At 39.8% G+C, this 27,128-nt stretch overlaps 1 protein-coding gene across 1 annotated transcript in view; it reads left to right on the top strand.

Moving 5' to 3' along the window:
- Positions 1–531: 531 nt before the first annotated feature.
- pex5la (peroxisomal biogenesis factor 5-like a) overlaps positions 532–27,128 on the top strand; it is a 41,203-nt gene continuing 14,606 nt past the window's right edge. The window contains exons 1-8 of the mRNA XM_026305045.1: positions 532–615; positions 7,941–8,052; positions 11,348–11,557; positions 13,130–13,253; positions 13,645–13,738; positions 16,232–16,327; positions 25,449–25,565; positions 26,542–26,685. Of these exons, the coding sequence (XP_026160830.1) occupies positions 547–615; positions 7,941–8,052; positions 11,348–11,557; positions 13,130–13,253; positions 13,645–13,738; positions 16,232–16,327; positions 25,449–25,565; positions 26,542–26,685 (966 nt within the window). The 5' untranslated portion in view covers positions 532–546. The remainder of the gene's footprint in view (positions 616–7,940; positions 8,053–11,347; positions 11,558–13,129; positions 13,254–13,644; positions 13,739–16,231; positions 16,328–25,448; positions 25,566–26,541; positions 26,686–27,128) is intronic.

Raw genomic sequence — 27,128 nt, 5'->3', positions numbered from 1 at the left:
AAACAGATATAGTACTCTCATAGAAGACTAGGAAACCAGATAATAACAGAGTAAATAATCATTACAGCCTCCAGTGTTGTAAACATCCAGTGCTGCTTTACAATCACCAACAACAACGTTTTATAAGTAGTAGACATGCGCCTTCATCTCTGTCTCTCTCTCTATATGTTTAGAAATGTGTGTACACGGTACGATACATACAGCAGCTCTCAGTGCATCGTTGGCTGTCTGTGTAATGTGCTCTGTACAATATTCCTGAATCACAGCGTGGACAAAATACTGTTTTGGACGACCATACTCATCACTGTCTACACTCAACTCTGCATTGTGCAGTGATCCTCTTTTCATTGCCATAGTCTTGTGGAAATGTCTTCAGTCGATGTTTTGTTGTTAGACTGCCCCACATGCTGTAGAATCTCCATCATCATAAGCTAAAGTCTTTTCTGTAAGAAGGGAGCAAAAGTTGACCAACTGTCCTGACACAAGTCATTGTTGATTTCACTGTTATAGGGCAAAGACTCTAGGGCTGCAGATAAGGCTGTTGCCATGGTCCTGAAGGAGATACCAAGTAAGGCGTCATCAGAAGGGAAGCCCCTCCTCACAGTGACTACCAAGGTGGGCAGAACTATTTCAGAATCCCCTCCGCCCTCCCTCCACGTGGATCGTCCTCCTCTGTTGGTTGTACTGAAACACTTGCAAAGCTTTGAGTGTCCTGTAACTGACCTCCACTGTCTACTAACTCATTATCTAAGCCTTATGACTGTTGTATCTAACAACAAAGCAACACTCATTTCATTTCCAGCTGCTCTATGGGGTATAAAACCCTTCTGCATCCCTGCATTTACACAAATATTGAATAATGATCTTATGAGCAGCAGAAGCAGCCTCAAATTACTGCAATTGCCCACTTTACTTTTTATTTATTCAAATTAGCTCCTGAAAGATTCATAGTGCTCTTCTACTTAACTTTTATTGTACATTTAGCACTGTACTGTGGGGGATTAACCACAGGGTCAACATAAATTTCCTCTCCCATCCCTAATCAGGTCACGCAAACTTCCTCCCGAACTTTTTACACCTCATAAGCAGCTAATCCTCTGCACAAAGAGTGTGAATGTATTTACAAAATGCTATGCCACACAGCGTGGCATGGAGATACTGACTGAGCTCTCTGAGAACAAAACACTGCAGCACATTGCTGTGCCCGCTGCTAAGCTTTTCACTTCTCCTTTGCTATTTAAGTGTTATAGCTGGATGGAGTCGCTGCTCCAGATGCCAATATGAGTTTTCTTGCTCTGTGCTTGACTGCTGCTGTATAGTGTGTGTGTGTGTGTGTGTGTGTGTGTGTGTGTGTGTGTGCTGCTGCGTCCTCTTTTATATGTGCCTGTGTTTTAATAACTTGTAGCATGCTTTATTCGTGTTTGATTTTCTAACTCTGTGTCTGGTTTGATAAGCTGTCGTCCAACAAAGGTACTGGTTCCACTCAAGTGGAAGAGATTTAATAATAGCTCAGCAACAATCTGTACTTGCTGACAGAGTTCAGGCTAGCAAGATACAACTAGTATATTTAAAAAAAAAAACACATAGGTCATATTGTTCTAATGTGGGCATCATGATTTCTCATAATTTATTGTCCATTTTCTACAACAGAGCTTGTTAATGTGGTACTTCTACTATGCTTGTAATGCATTCTAATCCTTTAAAAAGCTGTATAGTTACAGAAATAATCATTTCATAGAGACAACAGATAAACAATTATCTGTTTATAACATTTTACCACCTGAAAAAAAATCTATACCTTCATGTTTCAGAGAACACAGAGAGATCAAGAGAACCATACAAATACATGTTACTGCTCCCATGTCAGGTTTATTCCACATGAAGCTTCCTCGTGCACCGACAGCTTCCAAGTCAACACTTTCTCTACGGCGTATTAGCCACAGAATATAACCACCAACAGGCACTGTGCAATAATACTGCCACCAGACATATAGCGTATGTTTGACATATATATTACAATGAAGACAGCTGGAATAAATCACGTTTGGCAAATTACAGCATTATGAATTTCTTAGCAAACTAAATTTAATTATATTGGAATCTTCACTAATTGTCTATAAAGTGACAATAGCTAAAACAATGACACGTAACCAGAACAAAGCAACAAGACACAGTCAGAAAGAGAATCAGTCAGAGCAGGACTGACACATCAGACGAGATCCGACGTGATGAAGGAAAATATATTCATGTATAAAAATAATCAGTATCGGGGTAAATCTGATTATCTGACTAGTGAGGTCTTGCTGTCCGGCCCCATGACAAGAAAATACTGCGTTTTTATGTTCTGTTGTTTGATATTACTGTAGGACATTTTCAAAAGTCGTATCTACAAAACTCAGTAAGAACCAGCCTCATTTTTGGCATTCTTGTCATGATTAAATACCATTTCAAATTGTATTAACCTTAAAGGCTGCAGAACTACAGTAACTGCTCAACATACCTGGAAATATGACAAGCACAGACATGATTATGTTGCTGTTACAAGTGTTTATCGTTTTGCTAAGAGCAGTTGACAGATGAACAAACTAAAAAGAAAAGGTTGCGTTGGTCTCTGGATTCTCAAGTGCGTAAGTCTTCTTTCACTTGGATGATTTGTATGTGAGTTTAATCAAAACCCTGTTTCATAAAAATAACAACAAAATTGAAATAACTGCAGTGTCAAATCAACCACTTGATGTTGTTTCCACCTGGCCAGATACAACTCGTGATTGGAGAGCTCTCCTGTGGCTGAGGCTGCAGTTTGAGAGACACCACGTCCCTGTTTGTTTGTTGACGAAGAGGCTCCTATATTCTTTCTGTAAAGCTTAATAACACATACAGTGTCTCCAATCACCCAAATTAGGGGTCTCAGGCCAGGTCAGAAGATACGGTGCAAAGCCAAGCACATTAAAGTTGAAGCAGCAAAAGCCAAATGTCACGTACATTTATTTGTCTCCCCATAACAACAAGACCAGAATTATAAGTGAAACTGCTTAGTCCTCAGTGTCAGAGGACTGTCCTGGTAGAAGAAACAGCTTTTAAATATGACCCTTCATTTGCAGTGCATGTATCCCGAAGAGCAAATATGCTGCTGTGAAGCACAAAAGACCCAAAGCAAAGTATAAAACCGAAGCATGTGACTGAATAAGGCTGGTAATGTTTTTCCTATTGTAAACAAATCCCATCAAAATACCAAAACTAAAAATGAAATGTTTTTATAAACTGTATTAACTATGAAGCCGAAACGCTGATGAAGCTTTTTGCACTTTTCCAAATGTTCATTAATCCATAGCTGAAAATAGAACAAGGCAGAATAATACCAGTGTCTTAAAAAGTAAAATCCACAGTAGTAGAAAATGTAGGGTTTTTTCCAACTTTGCAGTCCAAGGACAAATCTTATATATGGTGAGTCATAAAACTAAGCCCAACTAAGTGAAGTCCAGTATGCAGACCCACAGGAGTACATGGTACAACGTAATACTACCCACGGTGCAGTAACATCTTCGACACCAAAGCCTGATGCAGTACAGAGAAGCTTTACAAAGACATTTTCTGAAATGTTAAATGTCATATAAAGCCTGTCATTCTTCACACAGCCTCCAGGTTTTAGATAACAACTGATGTAAGTTCACTGCTTTCATATTTTGCATCCACGTTTCCCTTATGCAGTGTTTTCCATCCTCTCCACCTCCTCCTGTCCTTACCTAAACCTCCCCGCCTTCAAGGCTCTGACAAGTTTAACTGGTACACAGTTCCCTTGACAGCAACATCTGAGAGATCTCTTGGAGTGAAGCCCAAGCGGCACAATTAGCTGAAGTTTTTCCATTACATAATTTTCTAGATTACTCCTTAAAGCGCTTGTAAACAAAATGCCACAGCGCTTTGCATGGAGGAGGAGCATCACGCTACAATAGGAGAGCTGCACAGGAAAAAAAAAGGCAGCAAGGGAAAAGGGTAATCTCCTTGTACTGTAATGGACAAACAGCTGAGAAAGGTGCCCCCCTGGGTTAAGAGTGAACCTATAATTGGCGTTTGCATGTTACCTGCTACCAAAGTCCCTGACGCATCTCCCCGATGAATGCAGTAGAGCTTACTGTCCTCATTTTCTGGATGATTAGAAGAGTAAAATGGAGAGTTCTCATTTATTCAAAACCATTATTTAAACTGAGCCCCCATGGCAGGAAGTGCTTTTGAACACCTACAAAGATCAGTGCAGACAGCGAGCGTCCTCCATCAGGAGCTGCACAGACACAACCCACATCCTCACAATCACCCACGTTCACGTATATCTGCTCAGAACATTAGAAGATGTGACATTATTTTATGGAGGCCTAAATACTTGACAGACTTTTATAAGAGACCTCTTTTACCTAAACTCAGCTGGTGAAGCAGAGGTTTGCTGCACCGGAGATCCCATTTTTATAATCCTCTGTGAGTCAATTAAGCATCACGCGGGTCGCAGTTTATCACAATAATGTTTTAGCTCCACAACTAAACAGCATGTTGTATTTTCTGAGAAAGTGCTAACGCTGCCAGCTTTCAGCTGTGAACATGACTCAGCAGGGCTCCAAGACACGATCCTGTCAACATCTTTCATTTTTCTTAAAAACTTAAAACCAAGTGTAATGAATTAAATTACTTTAGGATTATGGTGTAAGTGTCCAGCATTCAGGCCTTTGACAGTTCTGGGCTTCAGTCAATAAGTCCCAACATCAGGGGAAGCTTCAACCTGCTTCCATTTTTATTGCTCCCAAAAATAAAAAGTGGAGAAATCGAAGGTCATCTATCATTAGGTTTTCACATTATGGGATTTTCAAAGCAACAATTCAGCTCCATTTAATACAGACAGTAACCACCACATGTCACCAAAAGACACTTTACAAGCATCACAAAAAATTGTTATTTGCTGACAGATGTTCCTTTGGTTATCGCCCACTCACCTACTGAAATCCACTCATGAAAAATACCTTTCATAATTTCCCAGAAATCACATCTTCAAAACAAAATCCTTAAATATTCAATTTATAATCACATAAAACCAAGAAAAACATCCAAATAGAGAAGCTGTAACTAGAGTCTTGATAAATGAGAAAGTATTCTCAATCTAAATACTCAAAAATCTAAAATAAATTTCAGCTCTTATTTTCTAGACAGACTGGAAGTTTAAAAACAAACTAATTTAAAAATCATCATCAATCATTTTTAATGCAGTGTGCGATGTTTAAATGTCTGCCCAGGTAAACCAGATCAGTGTTGTTGGATTAATGAGGTTATTTTGTTAAAAGAAGAAGCTATTTCCAGACAGACAGTGGAGCCCCAGACATAACGCAATGAACAGAGGCTGAGAGGGAAAAGTGTTTTGAGGTGACTATAATAGCAGGGAGGATGAATGCTGCTGTTCTTGCTTCCTCTAAATGACGGGCAGTTTCTGTCCTCTCGGGCTGGGTCTGTCAACTTCATAATTCCTAATTATGTTTTAGCTACAATAACACAAATGTGGCTGAGTTAACACTACTGCAGCCTTCACAGACTCAATTAAACTTTTCCCAAACACTATAAATCACTGATAAATTTGACCTTTAAAAACATGTCTACCCCTGTGTATCCTCCACCTATGATTTGTCGCTGTAGTTTAGAATTAGGGGAAATGCATTTTCCCGGCGGCAGCGGAGGGTGAAATCAGGTTACTTCACACTGTGCGACTTCCCATGGACCAAAGCTTTATTCAGACACAAGAACAGCACAAACTCTAATTACCTGTGCTGGGTCAGCGTTCTAGCAGCACAGCACAGGCTCTCACTCAACAAAGTAATGACCCTTCTCTGGATGTTATTTATGGCCTTTTTCAAAGGTTGCCGGTCTGCAGTAAAAGTTAGGTCTGTGCTTCTCTTTTTTTTTTTGTGCAGAAAAATTTTAAATCCTAGTTATCGTCACCTTCTGCATTTATTGCTTTCACTCTTCTCCTGGACATCATTAGCTGCCAAGTGAAGAAATATTCCTGTGGTTTAAATATGCATGAACTATACATGCAAAGCTGAGCACGAAGCAAAATTCATAATATCGACCTCATCATAGACTGTAATTAGTTTTCTCGTTTGATGTTCTGTTTGGCTCTCTGGAGAAACAAGTTCCAATTACCAGCTTAAAAACACACACTCCACCTTTGTTTGTCTCTGAATTACCTATTGACAAACTGAAGTGATATATATACACACACTCAGCTGCTAGTTTATCAGGCGCACTGAGTTAAATTTATTGCAGTTTAAAGGAATAGTCCTGCAATAAATCCCATCTCTGAAGTTTAGTGTTCAGTTTTTAAAAGGTACTGATTTAAATGCATGATCACTTTATGGTGCTTAGGAACTGTACTGCGTAATTATAATTATTTTGTTATTTTGCCTACTGTGTTTATGTCAGTGATGGCAGCCTCTGCATAATGCAACACACAAACCTGAATAAATACCTTTATATATAAATACCATTATCATCTTCATAAAGGTAGAATTTATTTCAGCTAACATGAGATATTGTAATATATGTAATTACACAGGTCTTAGGTCTTAATAACATCTTAATAACATCCCAATAGGATATTTAAAGAAAAAAAAAATCATTTTTACGGATCAGTACATACCAAATAATGGGAAAGTAAAGCCAAATTCAATAAAACACAAGGGTTAAATTGCTATTAGAAATTCACAGTATGATTCAAGTTGGATATAATATGCTGAATATCTTTAACTGTAAGGGCAGAGTTTATACATTCAGCAGCTTTCATATCAAGCTAATAGCATGCAGCCAATTCAATGCTTGTAATTAAACTTTTGGCACCGTCATTAAAGTCTGCTTGTGGGCACGGCCTGGGACGCTACAATAGCAACCGTTTCCAGTCTGCCCAGACTGGCTTATGCTTTCTATGGGTCAAAACTGGTTTCACCTCCAGTTTGTGGTAGGTAAATTGCAGCCACCTATTCTGCAGCTGCACTGGCAAACCTACAAATTAGTGCATCACCGGCGAGATGATTAGCAATTTCATGATCTGGAAGGTGAGAAAAGCAATAATTGCTAGGCAATTATATTTTGGGACTTGTCCACTGGGTTTCTCTCAGCCCAGCTCATCGCAGTCATTCTGTCAACGGTGATTAGAAAACTCAGTGAGATTACGTGCACAACCAATTTCCTTAAGTGTTTACATTTAACAGAGTTTATGAAACAGTTTGTTTTTTACACAGAGACATGTGCTTCTCTTACTATCAGATGTCAAAATTGTAGATTGTTGTAGATCAACAACAAACCTTGACAGAAGGCCAGTGACAATGTGCTAAAGCAGCTTTAACAGGAGCCAGGAAACTACAGCGCATATAAAAACATTCTTCATTTTCCTCATTTTGTTCTGTGTGCACATGCTGACACAGTGATGTGACTGTGGTGTCTCCATCATCAGTTGCATTCTGATGTTAGATCGAGCAGCTGTATAAAAAAAAGCTGGTCATAGCTGAACGTTTGGGCAACATCAGCCACAAATGAAAAGCACCGATCCCCCACTAATGCAGCAACAATATGGAGAACCAGTTAACCAGAACCAGTTAAGAGCAGCCACAGGGCATTTGCACAACTCTAAGTACAGAGTATATGATCCTGTGTGGTCGAGAGGTTCTCTGTTCTCTGTTACATGAGTAGAATAAGGTTGAAATAGCGTAAGATGCTCTTTGTTCTTCACATTCATATTAACCCAAACAAATAAAAACAAAAATCATTCCTTCTTAGATCTGAATGAATCAACACACATTTAAATTATTTCAGTGGATCGATGTCAAGACGCAGTGAATAAATGACTCGGCAGAAGTTACGCTCAGAGAAACAAAGTGAGTCTGAACTGTCTCGTCTGTTTGCCCTTACAGCTGGTGAGTGAGCAACAAGAGAGCCGGCCCCTTCTAAGCCCGTCCATCGATGATTTCCTCTGCGAGACTAAGTGCGATGGGATTTCGCGCCCAGTGACTTCCAACACAGCTGGTACAGTACAGTGACTTTCAGTCTGCACAAAACTCCACCTTTACGTATTCTGGGTAATTATCAGGTTTCATTTGCTGTTTAAGATGCAATTTAATAATTACATTAATACTCTTTTAAAAAACTGAACAATTACACTCCACTAAATAGAAGAAAACAGCCTGTTGCTGTAACACATGAGACTCACTGACGCATTAGGTGCTGCCTCCCGTCAACATGTTTTTACCAACCATGGCAACAACAGTGGGAGCATGCCATGTCTCTATTAAATCAACTTCATACCTACTGGTAGTGATATATACAGTTGAGACACCACGGGACTCACTGTGAAGAATAAACATTAATGCACTTGATCAGAGATCAATGATAGAAAAAGCTGTAATATGACGTGAGAGTGTATCTGTCCCACGAACACTAATAGTCCCAGGATACACGTTTCCTTAACTCTTCCCAGCTGATGAAGATGTGTCTCGACCTCTAACAGACTTCTGCACAGGATGCACTCGTGTTTCCTGAGCTTTGGAGACTCATGTCACCAGATAATGGCACCAGTTCACGCAGTCATTAGCGAGCATTCCCTCACTATGTACAGTGGGAATCTAAAGTTATTCCCAAGAGTAAGGAACATATCCATAGCTAACTACATTATTTTATGGGGTTAAAGATTTCATTCAGGACTGCTGTAGTTACTCTGTATTATTTCCCCACAGCAAGGAAGCTGAAGAGTTAGCATTAGCACATTAGCAACTTTCTCCTGTTTAGTTGTATTGATGAAATTCACGCTGTTACCGCGTCAGAGGTTTGGTGCTCGTAGGTTTTTTAGTATGTATGTCGCTAATTTTTTAATGTAGTCATCATTATGTTGCAGAGCTGAAAAGCTCATAACTCCATTAAAATGATCTGTGGTCGTATTTATCTGCTCACTATCAGACCAGTGATGCCGTTAGATAAAAATAGTTTAACAGCACCCTGTTTAAAAAAAAAAAAAAAAATCCAGATGATGAGAAAACTGTCTTCCTGGTCTCATCAGCCTTTTAACTACACTCAAGGGTGCCAAAACATTTTTGACATCATTGCCTTTTCATGAGCAGCCTGTGTTTCTTTTTTGATGCTGAAAACTCTTCAGGCAACCTTCTTCACGAGTGTGTCCCTTGATTTGTAATTGTACTTGTCATCTAAAGAGCACAAGGCATGAAAGACAAGCACAGTCTCTAATTACGCAGAGATTTCAGTCAACAAATGCTCTCACTTGGTTGTCATGAAACAGCAGTGCACCAATTACACAGTCATGTGTGTTTAGTTTTGAGCTTGCATTGCACAAAGACACAGTCGGGGTCCTGGGAGATGAACGAGAAAACTTTGTAGCTTCCCCAAATAACCAATGAATAAAAATGCTGTTTTACTGAGGCTGTGAACTTTTTATCTTAGTGTAACTGAGCTGGCAACTACTGCCACCCCAATGTGAGTGTTGACAGCGTCTGCTTCTGACACACAGTATATGACAATGACAACGATCACTAGAAAATCCCAAATAATTCATGAACATGTCTATTATGTTACCTGTATATGACGCTGCCAGTAGCATGGATTGAGGAGTCATGATAGAAAGTGATGAAAGTAGAAAACATGATATTCAAAAACGCATTTGCTAAACCTGAAGCTTCACCTTTAAAACGACATTCAGATGAAATTTATTTATTGTTTCAGTTCCCAGATACACACAGTAAGTATGACTATAACCCTCATTCACTTTAGTTCTTTCTCCTAAAATGACCAAAGAAAGTAACAGGTAATAAAAACAAGCAGCACATATTGCTGACTTGACTCAAATCACAACAGACCACAACACTAACAAAGAAAATTACAAGATGTAAAACAAAACAAAACAAAACAAAAAAACTGGCTATAAATTAGGAAGAGGAGAATCAGAGGGGAATAGGTAGTGTGGATATTATTTACAATTAAAGAAATCTACTACACAAAAAAAGCTTACACTCTAAAACTGTCACAACCATTACTCAGATTACACAACAATGCAATCTGACTATTAGAATCAAATCTTAACGGAATCATGAAGCCGAAAAACACAACAGGCAAAAGTTGAGACCTTGGACAGAAGGCTCTGTCCTCCTTTGCCGCTCTAACAACCTGAGATTAAATTACTTAACTGACCAAACCGGAGCTCCTCAAGGGGCTGCCGTATCCTTATCAGACTGTGCAGGGGCCTGAAATAGATTCACATTCTTTAAAAAGAGCAGCAGCATATTTTCCAAAGTGCCGCTGACAGCTCAACTCGCTGAGCCAGAAAACACGTGAATCAAAATCAAAGCTTCACTCCACTACGTCAGTGAAACTTGGGGCTCTGTCATTTAAAGCGTTTCCAAAACACAACACACTTCTGAAAATCTCAAAGGCCAGTCAATACAAATGAGCAATTGCATCATAATAACAAAACTACACATGAACTGAAATTACTTACCAAAAAGATTCAGAAAACAACATTTGGAAAGAGTTTTAAAACCTTATTTTAAATCCTCATTCAAGGAACAAAGTTATGGAGTGAAAGTATTTAGCATGAAAATACAAATTGGTTTTATTCTGGGAATTTCTTTGTAAACAATCATGTTTAAATAATCTAAATCTCTGGCCATACTACACAGATATAGATATTAATTATCATATATGCCTTTTATTTAGTTTTTATCAATATTATTACATTATATAAAAAGTATAAAAACTAAAAACCCAGGAAAAAGTCAGACTCACTGAGAAAACTAGACCAAAATGACCTTAGTTTTTGTCTGCTGCACTAAAACCGGGCTAAAAATAAAACTTCAATGACTAAAACAACTTCATCAGACTCAGATTAAACTTACTTCACAAATTGAACACAATTGTCAACATAGCTGATGTTCCATAGATCAGTTTTAGTTTTGCTGTATTTCGTTTGATCAAAGGACGATTTTGGTGCGACACAAATTAACCAACTTCACTGTTTAGTGTGTTTTAAGAAATGACCTGCTGCACACTGCAAACAAAGCCCCAAGCAGAGAAAACCCTCCCACATTATAGCACCTCACCCTGGTGCTATAATGTGCAGGAATGTGATCAAGAATTTACATTACAGTGCTACTACAGGTCAAAGGCTCCTCTCAGTGCCTTTAAAGGAAGATGTGAGGTTTTCATCACATAGCCAAAAAAAAAAAAAGAAAAACAAAAAACTGCTCGACAACATTCATATACTCAAATCTGCACTTATAAAGGGAAGGAATCTAATCTTGTCCTGTCTACCTCACAGTTCTGTCTTCAACACTGGACCTGCTGGATCTCAGTGAACCAGGCGAGAGGAGGAGCAGCAAGGACAGGAAGAGTCCCCTGTCGTCCCGAGGTGATACCCAGAAAACCAACCCTCATAGGAAAAAAACCGATGAGACGGAACTGATCCAGGTGGAAGTTGAACAGACAGGACCAAACATGAGGACCCCAGAGAGGGTATCACTAGACTCAGGTAGATAGAGACAGCTCTATGGTTTGTGCTTAAAATTCTGTTGCAGCCAAAAACATCTACGAGCAGGCCTGTGGAGCAGGAGGTCCCCTTTATCTATATTAGTCTTGACTTTTCATTCCTGTAACTTATATTCCAAACATCCAGTAATGAAGACCAGAGTATTAAGTACTCTGAAATAGCTGCCCCTAAATTTTATTTCCCCTTTAATTACGGTGATGATAGTTTTAGGGCATTTCTGTAAAACTCTAAAGTGTGTTATGTTTTTAACATGAAGATCTACCGTCTTCCCTTTTACAGCCAACTATACTAATAAATCTCACATGGATAAATTCTGAATCCAGGTAGAATCAGCCCAAAGACATTTAACTGTAGAGTGTGAGCTCGTGCCCGACTGCTAAAACCTCTGAATTCCCAGCGGAGACACTAAGGACACGACCTCAGCGTCCTCTACAGGGGCCACTGCCCTGCTGCCGACTTTAAAGTGCAAATGCACAGAAGAACTCAGGCAGTATAACTAAATGGTGCCGCATCCCTGTGGTATAACTTATTCACTACAATGAAGGATAGTGATCTATTGTGAAAAGTTATTCACATACAATTTCATCAGCATTAATATCCAGCCTGAAATACTCTGTCCTGCTTCATCTTGCTCTCTCCCCTCCATTTCTCAGCAGCCTTAAATCTAAAAACCACATCCAACTCCCAGTCCGATCAGCAACTGCACATCTCACCTCCACGTCAAGGGGATCAAGCCAATTTTCTCTAATGAAAGGGATCATGCTAAATTAACATTAAAAGGAAATGACATATTAGTTTTGTTTTTGCCAGTTGAAAAGGTTAAAGTCTTTAGTGAGAACTAATTATGCAGTCAATTATGCATACAGTGCAGTGAATCATTCATGGCAGTGAGACTGATTATAGACCTGGCATAACTGACAAGGAAAACGTCTTGTCTTGTTAGCAACGTGGGCAGATGTTTATTTATTTATTCATTTTTTGTTTGACACCCACAGCACTGTCTGCCCTTTTTTAGCTCCGTGTTTGTCCTCTCCAAAAGGTGACATTAGAGGAGACAAAGAGTTTAAAGGGCTTATCAGCTGGTGAAAAACATAAGCAGTTTAAACTAGTGTTACTGCTTAATGGCACAACAAAGATCTTTTTTTTTTTTCACAAAGCTGAGAGCATTTTAGCATTTGTTCAAATTAACAGATAACAGACTTGTCTCCAAAACAATAATGAAAAATATTCAACCAAAATTAGACCGAAACTATAAAGTCACCGTCACTATAACACATATTATAATGCTGAGAGCAGGATCCACATACTAGAAGGAACTTTTCTCTTCAATAATACCTTTACTGACTGTAGTGAATGGACTGTGTGTTACTGCCGAGCAGATCTGGACAAAAACTAAGTCAGCTGCTGAAGTGAACACAGTATAGTTGATATTCCATAGATCAATTGTAATTTTAGTGTGTTTTTGGTGTGCCTCAAATTAAACGAACTTGCATCTTCACTATTTAGTCCGTTTAGTGTTTTATGATTTTTTATTAATTTTATTGCGGCCCCTAGTTATCATTGGTTCATCGTTGGATAAATGGGAAGATCTGAACCCAAATCCTGAGAGAAACAGTAACAGAAAATGGAAGCTGGAAAAACGACGTTCATCTAAGAACTCATCCAACGAGTTTCTGTGGTAGGTTTTGTCCCCATCAGGCATCATGTTCAGTGTGATATTTGGTATCAGCCCACTATCTAAATGTCAGAAAATATACTGAATGCATCTACATATAAGACAAATTAACTGTTAAAGCCATGACATTTTCCATAACACAATCATAGTTGTCATGTACAGTTACTGTCCATATCAGAGCTCCTTTCTGATAGGAGGGTTGATGTTATTCATGTAGAAGCCCCTAGAATTTGGCTCCTATCCTGGTTCAGTTCGTATGGTGCTAACGGGTTAGTGAGTTCAAAGAAGACAAAGGTTAAAGCTTGTAGAGTAGATATGAAATACATCTAAAGCATATCAAGCTGAGTGTGAAGCATCTATGACATTTATCCAATGTTTCCATCTTCTCCTACAGGTCTATAGACTCTAAAACCCAACTGGAGTCCTCAAATAAGAACTTCTTGGAAACAAACAGTAAAGCTGAGCCAGAGTCGGCCCTAGCGTCTCAGGTAAGTGCTCACTGTGACAGGAGCAGAGCAGTTATCATTATTGTAACATAATAGTTTAATGTAATGAATTTAAATTGTTTATTCAGCAAGTGTTAATGCATGATTATTCAGTATGAATATTAAAGTTTGTTTCTAATAAGACATCCTCTTGTGCAGTTGTTTGCCCATCATTTTGTCCTAACACCTACAATTCTTCCATTTCAGCTCAACAGGCAGTATATTAGTGGAAGACATGTAAGCCTCCCTATGCATCCTTTCATATAATATTGAAAGACTTATACATTTGCACCGGGAAAACAGCATCACAACATCTCACTAAATCTTATTTAAAGGACCAAAAAGAGGTGATTGAGCCAAAAGGCACCTTAGAGGAAACCCAGATCTACCGTTGGCCTTGAGATTGTTCCTGTGTGGTGCTACGAGGTCCAAATGTCAAGCGCTTTCCTCCTGAGTTAATGTCTGTGTAGGTCTGTATAAGGGGTCTTGTTTCCAGACGCCATTATTAGGTTAACAGCCTATGAATTATTCAGCAGCCTTACTCTGAGCCCATTAGCGTTGATCTCACCAAGCTAGCTAAGCATACATCACCTTTTCAGCATCATGCTAAATAATAGATTTGGGATTAAAGATAGCTGTCCGATGTGTTATTGGCAAACAAACGCACTGTTTGTTTTTCTGAGGAGTTCCACAGCAGCTCGCTGACTGATATACTGGAAAGGGAGGTTTGAGTTTCAGACTTGGCAGGCACCACATATGCACACACACACTCATAGGAAAACGCATGCAAATAAGAGAGTAGTGTGTTGCATGTGATTTACATACTGTACACAGAACCAACACAAGTCTGTGGCACAAAAACTTGAGTTGTAAGAAAAAATCCACCCCACATAACTGTGCAGTGTTAGATATGAAGAGCATATTCCAGGAGCGTTCACCATTATTGGGTACAGACGTTCGTTCTTCAACCGGTGACTAATAAGTGACTAAGTAATCTCCACTTCGTAGCTTTTCATACACTTTTAACCTCACCTCACATTTTCCACTGGTAAAATAAAAATGATGGAACAGTAACCGTAGACTACAAAATTATTTCCTAAAACCCTCGTCTTAAGAGCAAATTGTCTGTAGATTAGCCCTGATAGGGTATGTGTGCCGAAAAACTGGAGCGGGATCAGTCTTCATTCTAAAAGGTTTGTGATATGTGAAAATATACTTCTGCTGAAGATGCTGATGTTTTTTTCTGGCGTCATGTAGCGTTAGCCTCGGCCTTTTAACCACCTAGTTTATATTTAGGACTCGTTTACAGCATTATTGTAAAACGGGTCAACTGGAAACAGTAAAGTCAGCCAGAGACCATGTTTTCAACTAGGTGACAGTTGTAACTTCAGCCGCCCAGAACTGATGGATGTTTTTTGTCTGCTTGATTTACGATGGACGTACTGTCTTAAATCAAGGGCCCACTGTTTCAAGAACTTTGACCTGTGTATCACAGTAGACCTCATATGTGGAATGCAAAAACACAAAGAATGAAAATAAACATATGGCCAATAACTGTGTAGTAAAGAGCGTTTTTGGGTGGATTTTTCCTTTAACAACCCAATTACAGCACAATAGTTTCTTTTCGCAACACATCATTTTGAACAAAGACTAAATGTTGTGCGATTTTAACACTGCATGCATTTTGTTCTTGTAAATAAAAAATGTGCCATCTACAATAAGAGGATGAGAACACTTCTTCTGAGCCCCTTTATACTGAGATTAAATAACCTCAATTAAACTTACATAATGGCAGTCTGGCCTGACTGCCCAGCAGCACTTAATGGGGGAAGCCACTGACTCCATACACATGGAACAGTTGATTCCTCTGCCTTTAATAGATTTGCCAGCTATGGGAGACATAAAGTCACTGCTATTTACAGTTAGTCTATTGCCATATCATATATGAAAGTATCTGAAAATCATTTGTCCCTTGCTGTTTAAAGTGTTGGGACAATGTGGACTCATGTAAATTAGTCACTTCGCTCCTGTGAAAGTGGTTTCAGATTTTTGCTGCAGAGCAAAGCTTCATATCCAAGTTTGTAATAGTCTGTCAGAAAACACTAGTTTGAAATTGCATGTGCAGATGGGAGTGGGTTGGGTTGGACTGGGGGGGGGGTGAAACAGAGCCGGGATGAGGAGCATGGCATTCAGATGGGGAGGTGTCGGAGGGAAGGGGTGAGATGCTGACAGCAGTGATTCTGCTGGCCTTCCTAAGCATGTCAGAGGCTTTGTCGAGGCAGGGATATTTACTCATCCCTGAGAAAGCAGAGACAGCTGACCCTGCACACTCTACCTGCCTGCCTCTCCCTCTGGACGATTGTGTGGACGTGTGCGTTTGTGATGTGTGAATGAGTGTATGTATGTTTAATGGATTTTGCTAATGCATAAATGTATATAAAATTTGTGTGTGTGTGTGTGTGTGTGTGTGTGTGTGTGTGTGTGTGTGTGAGACAGGCTCGTCTAACAAAGGAGCAGCGTTGGGGCAGCGCCCTCCTGTCCAGACATCAGTCCCTGGAGGAGGAGTTTGAGCGGGCCAAGGCTGCTGTTGAGGTATGCAGAGTGCTGCTTAGTAGACCTCACATTCGTCACCATCTCCCCTGCTGACTTTCAAAGACAAAGTTGGTTTATTGATATTAAAAACAGGATTTTTGCACTGGTGATTTTGTCATGGTGCTTTGGACGTTTCCGTCCAAATTCAGAAGTTAGAAAACGCGAATATACATACGTTTCCATCCACTGGCATCATTAAGATGAATTTTATTAGGGCGAGTCTTGGTCAAAATAAAAACAATGATGTAATAAAATGAGAGCTGCTGAACTTTAGGCCAAGAAAACTTTCTTCAATATCACATTTCCACCATGTAGCCCCATAATCGCTCCTGTAATTTAAATATCAACCCGAAGCCCTGTGGAGCTAATTTCCTTCAGCTTTTTATCTTTTTTGTCAAATGATTACTATTGTGCTTCCTGCAATGTATTACCTGCACCCCTGTGGTGCTAGCTGATAGTTTAATAGCCCATGCTAAATTCACACATTGACGTTCACAAGTCATTTGACCCAGAAAAACATTCACCACTCTAAGCTGACTAACAATAGGAAGGTACAGCAAATAGGCCATCCATTTTACAGCCAGACATACCAGACACAGCAGGGGAAGAGGAAGTTACAGTAAATAGAAAAGGCTTAATCGGTCATAGGACTGTGGACTGACACACTGCATGTGCTGAGTTGACATTCTTGTGCTATCAGGCCCATGACGACATGGAAACTGACTTGAAAACTGCATACTTGTGATGAAGAATAAACTTTTGTTTCTTTTTCATTACTATAGGAGCCAATGAAACTTCAATCACTATTGATTCTCTTTCACAATAGGTTTAAATACTTTTGTACTGATGAAGATGTTTTTGGCAAGTTACCTCACACTGTTCCAACAACATCTCACCTGAGAGCAGAGTTTCTGTACGAGATTAGATAACAGACATTTTTTATGCAATAAAACCACTCAATGGACATGCTCCTTCCCAGAAAATGGGAGTGAACACTGCACTATTGAGTTACTTCAGCTCAGCTGAGGTCTACCGTAGACTGTTGCACGCCGGGCTATGTGTAATGGTCAATAAATAATAGAGCAGGGACAGGAAAACAGTGAGAAAGTGAGAGGGGCAGCTTTAGAAGAGCTGACCGCTTGGGAATCCCTTCCCAAACTTAGCCATGTCGTCACATCTTGTATAACCCCTACGCTGCATCCTTCCAACTAATGGCAGAGTCTCAGTGCACAGCCCGAGGGCAGGTAAGTGATTAGATTCTGAGATGCTCCTGGACAAGCGCCTGCGAATGGAGCATCGATCTGTAACAGTATCCCACAGCTTCGAGCGAGCGGCCTGAGTGCTGGCCTCCACTCTAGAGGCGCCGTGATGCAAGTGGTCAGCTATTTTGGCTTCAAATGCTAATGTCAAAGCCCACAATTAGATCATTTCCATTTAAGCAGTTGTGCATATGCATACTGTTTCATACTTACAAAGGCATAAAGGTAGAGACTGCTCAGACTGCAGAAAGAACATTAATTCATCAGACTGTCTTTCTCCCAATTCATTCAATTAGACAAAGCAGCCAAATGTTAGAAAATTAGGGCCAGAGAGGTTGAAGACAAATACCATCCATTTTACAAAGCTGGCACTGATGAGAAACCGTAGGCTTCATGCTTGAAAAGGAAGAATAAAACGGCAGTGGCACAAGAGAGGGCACTCAGCTTTGAATTCATTTAGAAAGAGGCTGATACAGAGATATTTTCTGAGCAGTGACTGTCCATGTCATATAAGGACACCATCAATTACCATGAGCTGATGACAATTTAATACTTTTATTTATTAGAGACACCCTGGGACAGCTGCAGGGAAAATTGTGAGTTCAGGGAACAATGTTTTGGCTGTGGGGCATGAGAAACCTCTCCCGCGGTGGTAATAAAGATGAAATGAAGGTTACTGGGTGGCCTCTTGTTTGATTAAAACAGCAGAAGGACAGGTTCACTTTTATCTTGGTCTGTGGCAGTTTTGCGAGACATTGCAGACAGTGCAGTTGCTTGGGAGTTACAGAAGCAAACTAGTAATCGAAAGGTCGGTGGTTTTAATTGCACGAACCTGCTGGGAAACGTGGATGGAGAAAGCAGATGAGTAACGCTTTCACCTCCTTGAGCAGCTTCCACCAGCAATCCCTCAAGCAGACCACTACACAAGGTTTTCTGGCAGAAGAGCTGCAAAGTCTCAGCATGTGAGGAAGGGGGCACGAGGTAACAAGCCACAGCTCTGCAACAACAAATGCATTTTCAAAGAAATGTGATGCCACCTGGATTGTATTTTTAGGTGTCATGTCAAGAACTTTTTAATGAAACATATACAGTCACAAAAAAATTGCTTTTATGGTTCTCTAGGCAATTTAAACTTCTCATTAACGTTGAGGAAAGTTCAGGATCTTGGTTAAATCTGCAGTGACTCACATAAACACAATCACTGTTATGGGGAACTTTGCAAAGTAACATTAGCATAAGTTCTGTTTCTGACCACCTGGCAAAAATGTACAATATTCACTGTCTTTTGCCTCTGCTTCGGGGTTCTATTAACTCCTGAGGGAAATATCTGGTTCTATATCTTATTTATGCGACATGTTCAGTAGCTAGCTAACTCTCAGCCTGGTGCTGAGAACGTGGACTGTAGACCACAGCTGCCTGACAATGAGAGCTCTGACAGTGAGACTGAAGTTGCACTTACACAGCAAAACCATTCCTGTATTTTCCAGACTATAAGTCACACTTTTCTTACTCCTCTGGCTTGTTCTGCGACCTACATAGCAAAGCGACTTATATGTGTGTATTAGTGGTAATACTGTAATGCAGAAAAAGTAAAAATGTTTAACAAACTCAGACTGTGGGTGTAACACAAGTGAAAATGCCCAAAACAAAGAGCTATACTGCAAATTTGAAGCGCAGGTGAAACACAGTTTGGAGGGTCAACATTCAGACAACCTGAGAGAGGAGGAGGAGACGCTGCTTCATCTCCCCCTCGCTAACGTTGGTGCAGTTGTTTAACTTGACACAGATGAATGAATTTCATAATGTACTTCGGCTTGTTATGTCTAACCTACGTTCTTCATAGGTTAGTTTAGACTATAATTAGTGTAATTACAAATGTGCCGTATATGGGGTTTTTTTCTGCTAAACAAGGCTGTTGTACTTAAAGCGACTTAGACTGGTGTGATTTATATTCCAGCAAACACGGTACCTTTAACTTACTATAAAGCTCTTTAAAACTGAGAAGAGCTGCAGATTCAGGTGAGAAACCACTTTTAGAAGGGTTTATGGTGTTTACATGGTAATTTGTTAAACTCTTATTATCCATATCTAAATTTTATAGCTGTTGAAAAGGTCAGTGGTGACTTTAAACGTTTACTACCAATATTTAACTAAAAACACAACCTGTTTCTAACCTTAATTCTAACCTGTTGTTGCTTCCTAAACCACAGGCAGGGCTCAGATGCTCTGTCTTGCTCCAGTCCCAGTCGTGCACATAGTACTTACCTGGACTTGACTGGGAGAATGTAGTCAGTGAAAATAATCCATTAATTACATTACAAGCTTTCTGGCCTATTTAGTAATAAAAGTATAATACAAATACAATATGAACCACAGTACAGGCTTGATGCAGGTCAGTGCTGATGAGAATGAGAGAAATCAGTCTTAATGTAATGGATGAAACATGCCAGAACATTATACTGGGCAATGTAATTCACAGTTCATTGCAATTTTGTAACGTCCTGGCCTTAGTAGCACTGTGTTGTTATCGCAGACATCCATTTAGTGGGTAATCGTATTGTCTGCCAAAGTGCATTCATAGCACTTTGTTAACTGAAATGCATTTTATTCTTCAGTGAGTGACATTATCAGGACTCCAGCCTCCTATTTCTGTACTGCTGACCAAGGACTTGGCCTACACCGTAGATGTAGTAGAGCAGTGGGTGGCTCATTAACATTAAAAGGCCAAGCCAGGCCTGCTCTGGAGATGATGAGCTCTTTTTTGGGAGGCTGCTGTCTGACACTTAATGAGACTTTCTGTAATGTAAGCCCCCTGGGCAAAGTGGATAGGTGACCCCTGTTCACGTGCTTGGCTTCCTGCAAAGGCTGCATCGCTAGTTAACACAGCCCAAACACATGTCCACAGATGAAGTTCACCTGAGAAGCACTCTCATGAATTTAGAGACCTGAGTTCCAATATAGCCCAGGCAATGTTAAGTTGCTATTATTCATACAGTCTAAAATCAAACCCTTTAAAAAGTTAAATCAGTGCTTCACATTATCAATTTTACCAAGAGAAGAATGTGGATATAATATTAAATTAACATATGACCCCACTTTGCCAGCAACTAAATGGGAAACTAGGTCCATTTGACTGATTATCTGCAACGTTATCTATTTTCTTCCTATAATGACTGATGCTGGTAGAGTAACTGTCTGAAATCTCACTAACACACTGACACAAACTTAGTTTACCAATTAAACAAGTGGAGCTGTGTTAACTTGCACGTGTTATATAGGCTGCCTGATGGAAAGCTTGGAAAGCCTGGAGGACTACATTTTCCTTTATACCATTGTATCTATAGAATAGTCTATAGACTTTCATAACAGCACACCAAGACTATCATGCAAAGCTGTTATCTGTGTTTGTGTTACATCCAGGTATAACAAAACACAGAACAGGGCTTCAGTTTAAATATTTATTGCTTAGAAAAAACTGAGTATGCTTCTTTAAATGGGCGAGCTGACACCAGACAGGTCTTCCAAGTGCCAGCAATTGTTCTTAATCTTCTTAATTCTTAAGTCTTTTCCTCTATTTTGAGCTCTATTAGCAATTGGGATACCAAAGAGAGACATAGATGCTGAATTTGCTTTGGCAGATCCAGTTTGTTTTAGCTGACCTAGCATGATTTATCAAGAACTATCTTCCTACCAGATTCCATTTGTTTCCACTGTATAAAAAAATGCATGGATTCAAGATGAAAACAAAGAGTCTAAATATACCTTTTTTTAAAAGTGTGTGACACCAGCTGCTATGTGTAACCTCTGTAGGTGTTGACATAATTATCCATGTTGTCAATAATGTATTCATGAAGTAACTAATGAATCTCCACCTCATCCCAGCCCCCAGTTCATTTCAAAGGCAGCAGTGACATGTTGGGAGGCAGGAAGCACCCTGGATTCAATCCATTTCACCCAACACTTCGTCAGAGCTGCTGACATTACAGTCACATCTATGGGTTCGTTTCGCTGATACACAGGATATAAATTACCTGCTGTATCTTGCCCTTGTTTCATATAATTAAACTGCCAATGCCCATCTCCATTGCATTATAACTATGTACTACATTTCATATACATTACAATTAACATATATGCATATTTACTCCATTTTAATTCTGAAAACAATTTGTTGTTATCCATGGCACAACTGAAGGAGAGATAAGTTACACACCAAATAGGATTTCACAGTGCAAACAACTGACTGTCTGTGACGCACAAAATAACACGATGATAAATAACGTCTATGTACAAATACAGCCCCAAACATAATGAGGAATAAATAAAATGAATAAAAAGTCTACATTACTCAAATGGGCACAAAGGCTCTAGAGTGAAAACCAATCACAAGCTGAAGATTGAAAGCTGCTAAAAAGCGATCGACTATGCAGTGATATCACACTTTTGCACAGCCATTACAAACAGTGCTGGAATGTCAATTTACTCCAGTAATGTACTCACAGTAAGTAAACGTTTAAGGTAAATGTGCTATAGCTGGAGATTTTATGTTCCTTTATAGTTCCACTCCATTTATCTCAAAGGGAGTCTGATACGTTAATTGCTCTATATACTGTTCAGGAGACAGCTTCACCATGACAAGCCAAATAAAAAAAATACAGTTTGTACAAGAATTTGATTTCTTACCATCTCATGCCCCAACCCCCATGGGCACCTTTACAATACGCCAGTATTTCCAGTCAATCCAGCTGATTTAATAATAAAAAGCAATAGGAACAGTAGTGCCCCCCCTCGCAAAATGAAATCTTAAATTACAGTGTGAACTTTAGTAAGACTCAGTGTTGAACTGACAGTTTTTACCTGCAAAATGTTACTCTAAATATAAGTCATATGATATCTATGACTTTAATAGCATCACTACTCGCACATCTGCACTTCCTGCTAGAGCCGACAGTGGAAACACACCTTCAGGCAATTTGTCTGAGAGTCGGCAGCCTGCAATTACCTGCCATCTCTCGCCATCAGGGGCCACAGTGTGGCCTCCATGTCAATTATAAGACTAAGATGTAGAGATGAGAAGACCCCTGACAAACACACAGAGATCTCTCTAACCCTGCTGCCCTCTACAGTGTCACTACACACAGTAACTGTTCACAGTGCTGTCATATACTGATGGGCTTCTGGCTACAAAGGACTCAATAAGTCATAGGAGGCTGTTCTGCTCTGTTTGGCATTATTCTTTCTTGTGTGCGCTGCCTTGACAGGAAGACAGCCAAGAATCATGGAGTCAGCCAGCTGGAAAAAATCTCCACTGTGGCAATTGGGAAGTTACAAGTTTCACATTAAAAACAGGCAGGACATTAACTGTGTCTGAAGTGACACTGCTGTGCTCCCGAAGCAAAGGGACCACTCACGAAAAACTGCGTATAGTTATACGACAATACGTAGATAAAGATCTACAAAGGAAAGCTTTACATAGAAATGGCTTAACCTTCAGAGCAAGTCTGGCTTCAAAAAGTCAGAGTTTCAGGATTGTTCCTGTGCCATCAAATAAACTTGAGAGGAAATCTGTCTTTCTTCAAGTTGTTGTTCACTGTGCCTCTGTCTGTTTCTGGGCCTTCATTCTGCCTCACGTTTTACAAATGACCTGCGTTTCTCCCACTGAGAACTAATCGGACACTGTGTTTGAGGGAAAGTACAAATGACTGATTTCTCAGTGTTCTTAAGTTATAAAATGAGGCAAACTCATCATCAAAACAACATCACTCTGATTAGAACAGTTAGCTGCACAGCGGAGGCTTTTTCCACACACTGGCACTCTTGATTGCTGAAGTGTGCAATGATTTCTGGCAGGAACTTAACGTGGAAGTTGGAAATGTGCACTGCTTTTATTTGAGTACTAGTATCTTCTCCTGACTTCTTTACTGATCTATGCAGCTATAGTCCAGGTTGTTAGTCAGGATACAGGATTAGCACTTGCTAATACAGTACCTGTTTAAAAATAAGTGTAAAGGCAATGATTCCATTTAGTTCAGTTCGGTAAATACATGAAGCCAGGGTTTAATTTGTGCCAGATCCTGCCAAAACAGGATTCTGGATCTACCTGTTAAAACCCAGCCGCCTGTATTCGTACTGTAGTCCCGAATGTATTTCCAAAGATCGTCAGCCTTTTTTGAATAAAGTCCAACAAACTATATATCATTTGAAAGCAGAAACCTTCACGATTCAAAAGGTATAAAACCATATACGGTTGAATTATCACAGCAACAACAGTTCATTAACGTTTAACAAGTCGGCAGTCGTGGTCTAATGGATAGAGGGTCGGACTTGTAACCCGAAATTTGCGTGTTTGAGTCTCAGGACCGGCAGGAATTGTCAGTGGGGCGGAGTGAATAGCCAGCTAGAGACCCTTGAGCAAGGCACCAAACCCCCAACTGCTCCACGGGCGCAGCAGCAATGGCTGCCCACTGCTCCGGATGTGTGTTCACGGTGTGTGTGCGCATTGTGGGACTAATAAGGGTAATAACTTAAAAGAGTGCAAAACAGTAATTCTTACATTTGCTGACGTGCACAGATCCACACATGGACTGAAACGGCAGGTGTTGCATATCAGTTTTTTCATAAGAGTCCAGGGAACAAAATGTTTTTAGTCTAAAAGATGAATTATCCTTGATGAAAAGCCATAAAATCACCGTCCCTCACTTTTCAGTCCTCATAAAAAGTTTTAATTCAGTTTGTTCTCCGGTTGTTTTCGCTGTTTATTTACCATAAACAGACAGACAGTAGATTTACTTTCTGCAGACTCCTGCTTTAAAAAAATCCCAAATGTCTCAAAACTGCAGCTTTTAATGAAGCAGGTGCAGGTATTAAAGTCGATTATTAACTTTTCTGCATCGATTCACAATCATTTTAAAGTGAACAACGATGCATCGAAAAAATTATATTTCCCACCCCTATTGAAGCCAATATTGTCTAACGGCTAGAACCAGAGAATGTTGGTTTAATGCCATTAATTCCTATTACATTTAGACAACATATTCTACATTGCAAGAAAATTTAAATAAAGGTACATCCATTCTCTATATCTCCCAGGTGACGCTGGGCAAGAGGACGGAGCAGCAGTCTATCAAAGCTTAGAAAATAGAAGTTGTGTTCCAAAATCTTTGGACTATGTCTCACTCAAAATTATGGTTGATGTTTGCAGACATAAAACTATAAGCTGGTATCTAATACCTTCACTCTGCAGGTGTTGGTCTCCTGCTGGATAGAAAACAGGATGATATTCCAGGAAGTGAACTGATATTTTAACTGATAGGTTAGCCATCCACAATAACCTTCAAGCATCCGGTCAGCTAATTGAAATGCCAGAAAATAACAAATGTCAAGCTAATAGAGACTTTAAAGCCCCGGTCTGACATTTCTGACCACATCAATGTGAAGTCTATTTACAGGATTAAAACATTTAGGCTGGCAGACACAGAGACATGAACACTTCTGCATTTCTTAACTGACTGTAAACTCAAGCCTTTTTACCAGCTGCAGATATTACTATAAACTTCCTGCATCACAAAACATTAACACTTGTTATAACTAATGCTTTGGTTTTTCATGAGAATGACTGATGATGAATTGATATATGGATTGTTCCTTTAAGCTCTGCCTCGATGTGCAAATGTGATGAGTCATCAGAAGTGTGAAGTCCATACATTACCTCCAGCACACCATACGTGACATTTGCAACTGTTGGATGCTGGGAAATTACAAGAGCCGTTGTTCCGCTGAGCACTAATCACTCATTCCTTCCTTCCCCCCATTGTGTGCCTATCCATCCTCCCACTGTGTCCTACTCTCTCCGATGGCTGTAGTCGGACACCGAGTTCTGGGATAAGATGCAGGCTGAGTGGGAAGAGCTTGCTCGGCGCAACTGGCTGACAGAGAATGAGCAGGCACAGATTCCCTCGACTGTCTCTCCACATGAGAAGGTAACTCTGACTAAGGTGTTACAATCAGTATTTGGAAACATTTACAGTATTGACAGCCTGTGTTCTGCAGACTAAACATGCCGTCCTATGTAAATATACTGCAGAATCAGCATGTTTATTATATTTTTGACTAAGAGTTTATCTAAAGCTACTGTACACCCGATTCATTCATGGTTCCTAACTTAGATAGTCTCAGCAGGGAAAAAAGGCACTCAATCCTGCCTACTGGAAACTCACAAATACACGAGCCACCAGAAGATTAGCTTGGCATGAAGACTGGAAGAAGAAAAATCTCCAGAAAAAACATTCCCTTCCTTTTGGTATCATCTGATTTAAGGCAGTCATAGTGCAGTGAGGTTGAAATATAACGTCTCCATTCAGAACCAGAAAAGTGCCACGACACCTTGTGAGGTTTTCAAATGTTTTAGGGAACTGAAGTTTTTGGATAACAAAATGACAACACTGATAAATAAGAAGTTGCTTTTCTTTTAAAGTACTGAATGATCAGACTTTAGGTGTTAGTGAATGTAAAACACCTTTGTGACATGTATGTGAGATAGTCCATATATATCATTACTTTTAATGATAAAAAAAGATGTTTGTGAGTTTCAGTAAACCTCACCCCCAGCCGACCTTCTTATGCAAGGATATCACACAAGATCAGGCTTCTGGGTTTTCTGATTTATCCCAGTGCAGAACTAGTTCTTAAAGAAAAACGCTGTTTCAAAGTCATCACGCTCAGAAACGGGCAACAACACACTAGGGTAATCACAGTTTGAAAATGCAAAGTTTAACATTTAAAGAGAACAGACAGAGCCAAAGGAGCTGAGGCCAGGTTTGATGTGCAGAAGAAAAGATCAATTCCTGCTGCTGGAGCTTTGCTTAAATATACAACTGCACAGGACAGCTGTCCTGGTTTGCATTTGAATATGGAAGATAGAAACTGACATTGCCACTGTCCGTTTTTTGCTGACAGGGTTACTACTTCCACACAGATAATCCTTATAAGGACTTGCCTAACGCATTTGAAGAGGGACTAAAGAAATCTCGAGAGGGAGACTTGCCAAATGCTGTGCTTTTGCTGGAAGCAGCTGTCTTACAGGACCCTCATGATTCAGAGGTAAATTCACTTAACACACACACACACACACACACACACACACACACACACACACACACACACACACACACACACACACACGCACACGCACACGCACACGCACAGGCACAGGCACAAACAATGTGTTTTTTCGTTTAACTGGTCAGGTTAAATGCAGAGACATATGCATTTACAGCTGGGTTGTATTTTGAAAAGAGGAGGAGCATTACACACATTTACAGCACAGATGGCCAAGAAAGCTGTAGTCCTGCAGGAGCAGTTCGGCTTCAGTACAAACTTTAAGATTAACTTTAAGATTAAATCCAACTCCATTTATTCCACCTCATAAGACAAGCTGGAGAGGAAGAAGGCTTCACTGACCACAGTACAATAACAGCAAGACTCCACAGCCTGACTGTCTATAGGATTTTTCCTTGTCTGAAAAGTTGTTTACTGTAGCAAAA

This window comes from Mastacembelus armatus, chromosome 4 (assembly GCF_900324485.2).
Source record: "Mastacembelus armatus chromosome 4, fMasArm1.2, whole genome shotgun sequence".
Taxonomy (NCBI): domain Eukaryota; kingdom Metazoa; phylum Chordata; class Actinopteri; order Synbranchiformes; family Mastacembelidae; genus Mastacembelus; species Mastacembelus armatus.
This window is presented reverse-complemented; position numbering and strand designations above follow the sequence as displayed.